Source organism: Hesperophylax consimilis, chromosome 6 (genome assembly GCF_061612785.1).
Source record: "Hesperophylax consimilis isolate HC1 chromosome 6, BYU_Hcon_1.0, whole genome shotgun sequence".
Lineage (NCBI taxonomy): Eukaryota > Metazoa > Arthropoda > Insecta > Trichoptera > Limnephilidae > Hesperophylax > Hesperophylax consimilis.
The window spans coordinates 36910136-36916672 of NC_142841.1; the positions used below are offsets into that span (position 1 = coordinate 36910136).

At 36.3% G+C, this 6537-nt stretch overlaps 1 protein-coding gene across 1 annotated transcript in view; it reads left to right on the forward strand.

Moving 5' to 3' along the window:
- LOC149423304 (uncharacterized) overlaps positions 1 to 6443 on the forward strand; it is a 109907-nt gene extending 103464 nt beyond the window's left edge. The window contains exons 6-7 of the mRNA XM_089632642.1: positions 707 to 835; positions 1880 to 6443. Of these exons, the coding sequence (XP_089488768.1) occupies positions 707 to 835; positions 1880 to 2144 (394 nt within the window). The 3' untranslated portion in view covers positions 2145 to 6443. The remainder of the gene's footprint in view (positions 1 to 706; positions 836 to 1879) is intronic.
- The last annotated feature ends 94 nt before the right edge of the window (positions 6444 to 6537 follow it).

The following is a 6537-nucleotide window of genomic DNA, read 5'->3' on the forward strand; positions in this document are numbered from 1 at the left end:
GAGTTTTATCCCAGTTTTCAAGTAGTTTGTGGGCTACGCTAGGTTTGTATAGACTGGTTTGTGATTTAATTCTAATACCTTTTTTCCATGTTATTTCCTGTAACAAAAAATTGCCTCTTTAATAACGCCTGCTCGCGTCCCCTTTAGAGTTTTATCCCAGTTTTCAAGTAGTTTGTGGGCTACGCTAGGTTTGTATAGACTGGTTTGTGATTTGATTCTAATACCTTTTTCCCATGTTCTTCTGCCTACTCTAACCCAAACTAAAAACCTAACCTATTTTGTAAAAAAATATTATTATTATATGGCAAAACTTTTCTTTTTTTGGTTGGCACTACTGAAATTTCAAAAGTATTAAATAGTTATTGATTTGATTTTCTTAAGTCATAGTTGATAAATAAAACATGGTTTCTATATATCGCGTACGAAATTTCATGACCCTATAACTCAGTTAATAGTGCCGACCCCCACCTAATTCTTACAGATTCGGATTCCCCAGCCCTTAATTAGTCTAAATCAAGTTCAATTTCGGTTATTCGAGTGACTCCCCTAAACCGAATTTTACCCCCCAAATATGACATAGTTGTTTAGTAAATGTTTAAAAAAAAGTTAATTTTTGATTCAAAAGTTAGTAGATATAAATCTTAGGGTTTATGCTTTTACTAAATAAATTAATTTACTAATTTGGTTTTTGTGCTGTTTATTCCAGTGGCCTGTCAGCCCCCGGCGCCCCGCTCAGCCCTACGCAGACTTTTGGCTCCATCCGCTCCCTGTCAGGGCCCCGTGAGGTGGCCAGCTTCCCCCTCTCGCGCACCCCCACTCCCCCACCGCACCACAAGTAAGCACAACCCTTTAATGAAGTTCATCAGATCAGGATTGTCATTATTTGGTATTTGGCAATGTCTCCTGGTTCCTTAGCATCGCTCACAAGAAGTCTGAGCCTTCTTGCCTACAAGGCGGGTTATTGGTACCATATGTGGCACCCAAAATGAGTCAATCCAAAGTACTCATAAACAGACCAGATCCTAGACCTAGGCGAACCAGGCAAATACTCAATATGAACAGTGCACTCATTAAGGGAACTGGTAGGACTACTAACGGGACACTGATAACTCAGGAGACACACAAAGCTATTGGGAGTGGAAAAAACTAACAGATGCAGGAAATGCATGAAGAGACTCCAATACACCTATGATGCCAATGTCCCGCCCTAATGGGAACAAGGCTCAGCTACCTGGGAAGACACATTGTGGAACCAGGAAACTGAAACCAATATCCAATGAGAACTCTGGTGAACTGGGGATCAAAGGAACTGGCTTACTGTCAAAGGAATCAGGTAAAATGGGCCTCACTCGTGGACTGAGCGCTCATGGGAACTATGTAAACCATCTCCATTTTATTTATATGGTACCATAGGTGAATCGTCGTTTCTTAACCCTTCACATTTCCTACAATAGACATCCAATGGTAGCATGAGTCTCCCTGAGGTGGAAATATCCTGCTAGTTTTCCTACTCAGTCATTTTGTTCTCAGATGCAGGTTTTGTTATTGTTACTTTCTGACCTGTTACAAATTAAATGCATTAGGAACTTCGAACGACATTTTTAAATTACATTATTGCAGCCTTTTAAATAAAGTTAAAATCGAACCGTTGGAGTACTAAGACGTCAAGTCACTGGAGATAAATTGTTTAGGAGAGCAATTTTAAAGTTGGTGCAGTCATAGCAGGTGTGTATATGTACCTGTAAATATGGACTAATGACAAGTGTGCCTTAAATAATGGAGAAAAGCATATTTTCCCATCAAAAAGTAATTTTGCATTTGGTGGATTTATAACTTTTGTGTTGCAAAGGGTCGTAATGTCAATTTATTTTTTTTCCAGATCCAATTTCTGCGACGTGGAGAGCGCCCTCAGCTCGCCGATGCCTTCAGGAGACCAGGCCGAGACGTTCGCCTTCGTCTCCCCCAGCAACGACTTCCACTCAGTGGAGTGCAAACTGACCACTATGCAAGAACTCAACAGTGTCAAGAACACACCTGCCGAGAATGAACTGTTAACAGCCTCCTCCAGAAAGTCTGACTCTGCTTCCATATCATCTGGCAGAAAAACAGTCTCTGTAATACTGCCCACGTTTGGCAAAGGCTGATGCCCGTTGAGTTCTGACGGACACGACGTGTAGGGACATGTTGCTCAGTCAGATACTTTAGCGTGGGACTCGCGTCTAAGTGAGATACTTTAGTGTGGGACTCACGTCTAAGTGAGATACTTTAGTGTGGGAATCTCGTCTAAGTGAGATAATTTAGTGTGGGACTCACTTCTAAGTGAGATACTTTAGTGCGGGACTCACGTCTAAGTGAGATATTTAATGTGGAACTCACGTCTAATATCAAACCATGTGACAGAAATCCGTTAGTGGGTGTGGAAATCAAATAAAGTTTGCTGTGAATTATTTTATGTTTAAGATACTAGTCCTAAGTCGTGAAGCAACCGTTGTTTGTGTATCGTGTCAAGAATGTGTTTACTATTGGTGATGCCAAATAGAATTAAACGTTTTTTTTATGTTTGTGTGTTGTGTGTACATACCGAGCTAAACGTTTTTTTGTATCGATAAATTAGATGTCCATGAAGTTGTTCTTCCAATCTTTCTTTGTTTAAAAGAAACTGAAGTAAACATCGAATCAGACCGTATCCGACGTTGGAAAGTGTGAATGAATTCAATTCGATAGTAATATTACGTGCATCCATTGTTACTTCGACTAGTTACATGTTCACATTACATATCATCATTAGAAAGCAATACTGCCGTAACAGTCAAAATATAATCTTAACAAAAGCAGAAAATATTATGTTACATCGTCACAGAAAAAGCGACTGTTTCAGCAAGATTGCTTTCCTGCTATGTTCAATATTATAACATATACAAACGTTTATTAGAAAAAAATAATGAAAACTAACAAGTCTCGGTGAAAAGATAGGAACCTGTTAGATGCAAGTAGGTTGGTTTAGTCCATTTGCAGTCAATTATCACTTTATGGTTGCCGTTGGGAATAATAATAAGTGAGATTCGTCTTGTTTAATCATAAAAATAGTGTTGGATCCACATCCGTCCACAAGTGCCAACTGAGGTATTGTGCCATAGCGGAACCTTATCACGTTGTGCTTTCATTACATTATTATTTCTGGTCTTTGATTACATAAAATCAGCAAAGAACCATTAATTTCTATGGCCAGGTTGTCAAGACACTGATAAAATGTGTAGTAATATTAAAATGTCTTCTGTAAAATATCGCTTTACTCCTTGGCTCCTGTCCAGATGACTCTTGTTTGATGACAAATTATACATTTATGTGACGTGTTCCCAATTTATTTATAAATGGACAATAAGAAATAACAAAAACAATCATTAAAAATAATATTAGAAGTCCACATGATGAATTTAATAATAGCAAGGATTAAAATAAAATTTATTGGAATAACTTTTGAAGGTTATACATATACACATCAATGTAATATTTAATCATTGAAGAAGAAGATAATGTTAATAAATCTAAATGAAACATGAAACAGAACAAGACACAGAAAATAAAAAGGTAACGGTTTCAACTGGAGATCGATAGATCAATGAGTATTCATTCTAGACTTCTAGAAAAAATTAGTAGATGTCTCATTTCCCATATAAATAAAACAAATCGGTATATCTGAGACACTATCTAGGTTACAAATAATATATTCAGGTAGAACTTTGTAATCATGCAAAAGATCAGCCAACAAAATATGGAAATTAGTTGAGGATAATTTTGGTAATTCTTAAATTTAAATGAGTTTGATAAAATTTCAGTTGGAGTATTGTTCTATCCACAATTGCGACTGTTACCTTCTTATTTTCTGTTTCATTTAGATATACTAAATTATCTTCAATGACTAAAATAATATTGAGTAGTCCTGCTTATCTGTTGGTCAAGGTAAGAAACCATTTGGTTTACTTTAATTTGCATCTGGATTCTTGCAAAACACAGTTTCTTGCTTGACCCAGTTTCAGTATTATTTAATATGCTCAATTTATGTTTGGCTCAGAACATCTGCGTACATATATAATAAAATTACGCACACAAACATATTTGAAAGGGCGTGCGTACCTTGTTAAAGACAAAGAAGAACTCTTTACTATGATATATTATTATAGTGCATGTTTTGTCCAAGCAAATAATAATTTTATATTGTGATTTGTTTTGTAAAATAACGTTTTCACTTTTTCAGACATATTGTGTCTAGTCATAGACATCCAAATTAATAGATTAGCCAATCAAAAAAGGGGAACAAACCTTCTTGTGCAGAGCGTGGCAGGTGATTTGTCAATAAATTAATCTGATAGTATACAGGCAACTCGCATTGTAATATCTCCATTGTTACACTATTTAGTTAAGACACTTTTACAAATGTGTTACAATTTAGTCTCAATTTTAGCGTCGCTATACCAGGCGATTTGTTTACGAATGAACATTCCGATCCTGCGTAGAAAAGTCCCACAATGGACAACGCTGCAAACATTTACCTTACTTTTCTGCGCATGGTCTGGTTATTTCAACGTGCTCTCTTCGGTGGTCAATGTACAACTGATTTCATAATTTATTCAAAGCATTCTCAAACCCTCCTGATGCCAAAAATATGATCACATGGTTTGCCTCCAGCTTGTCGAAATGAAACCCAGATTTCATCGTGGGCAAGTCTATTAACTTGAAAGTCTATGTGTCTACTATATTTCATATGTTGAATCTGTAAATTATTGTGATGTGTTTAAAATAGATTCTATAACATAAAACATGAGTTTAATATTTTAAGGACAGCTCATTAATGTTGTGTCTGCCAAATAATTTAGGCGAGTGATAAATCTATCAGTAGTCATTTGATGTAATAGTTTAATCAGGATAGCGCAAGGAAAGTATGAAGAAACATTTCGAACATCCTTTTCAAGTATAATCCACTTTTAAGAGGAAATTTCACCACCTCTGAAAACTGTTGAGTAACTACTCGTCAAGTAATTTTCATCTTAGATTTAACACGCCTGTAAAACAGGCATTTATTTGACAGCATTACACAGTGGTGGTGAAAAAGATAATATACAATGCTACTCGACGAGTAGTGCTAATCCGGCTGTTTACTTAGAGGTGGTGAAATACCCCCTAATAGCAACATATAATTTTAAAAATTTCTAATTAAAGTTTGCTTCTTTATAAATGGCACTACCGTTTATAATTGACTTCTTATTAGAAAAAAAATATTCAAAATACAACTAACATAATATTATAAAAATCCTTTTTTTTAACGTTTATGTATCATTTTAATACAACTATGTATGGTGAAACGTATTAGTACACCTACAGTGAAACGTATTATTACAAAGTAGGTAACTTGATTTTGTTGACTATTTTATATAAATTATGAAATAATACTAATAATAATAATTGCTCTTATGATGTGACTTGGGTAAATATTATCAAATGTACATTGTGAAATGTGTATGAATGTGCTCCCTTGTAAAATTGGATTGAGATTAAAAACAAGTTAGATTTTGTATAGAATGCAATTATTGTTTGGGAAGCATTCTCAATGTTTATATTCTAATTAATTATAATAAAACACAAAAATGCTCATAACTTTTTATATTTCGTAACAGTAATTGTTTAGGTTACCTTTTGTGTAGTAAATAACGATTGGATTTTGTATGAATGGTACTTAACGGTAAATAAAAATACATATACGAACATGCGTGTTTTACTAGGTAATTCCTTTTATGTTTCCTATACGAATGCTGCACAAGAACCGCAACTGCTTGAAGCCAGTAGTACGATAGCATCACCAGTTGCAGTATGTTGTGGAGGGAGTGGGGAGGAGAAGGAGATGAGGAAGTGGAAGGTTGACCTGACTACTCAGATGTGTCATGAACCTGAAAGGTCCAGGACAGAGCTATTCGAAAACAATTTGAAGCCGCAGCATGAGGGGGAAGATGTACGAAAAATGCCTTTATTTAAATTTTTTATGACATCCTATTCTGTCTCAACAAATACATATCCCAAAAAATCATAAGCTGTTATAATTGCATTAACAATATATCTTCAATTTGGGAAGAGAGTATAGGTACAGCCGCCTGGAGAACCATTTATTAGATAACCAACACCCCTGCTGTAAGTCACCCCAAGTGCTTTGCAAGTACATTTGGTGACTTAGCACTTTGGGGTGAGGTTTGTCTAAATCTTCGCGGTGGATGCGTTTGCCCGCCTACTGCGTGGCGGCCAGATTGGAAGACTGGCTGACGGATACCTTTTGACCTCTCCAGCTGAACTCTCTCGACTCATCGCCTTGCACCGCAGTGGGAGAGATAGATTCATATCTCTCACTCCTGGACACCTTGACCCCCAAATTCCTACCTACCTCTCATACCTCTTTCCTTCCTAAAACTTCCTTTCCCTAAAAAGACACTCCACACAGTACTCCCAAGGATGACATCAACCCTGGGGGATTTTTTTTCTTCAGGGCTTCCT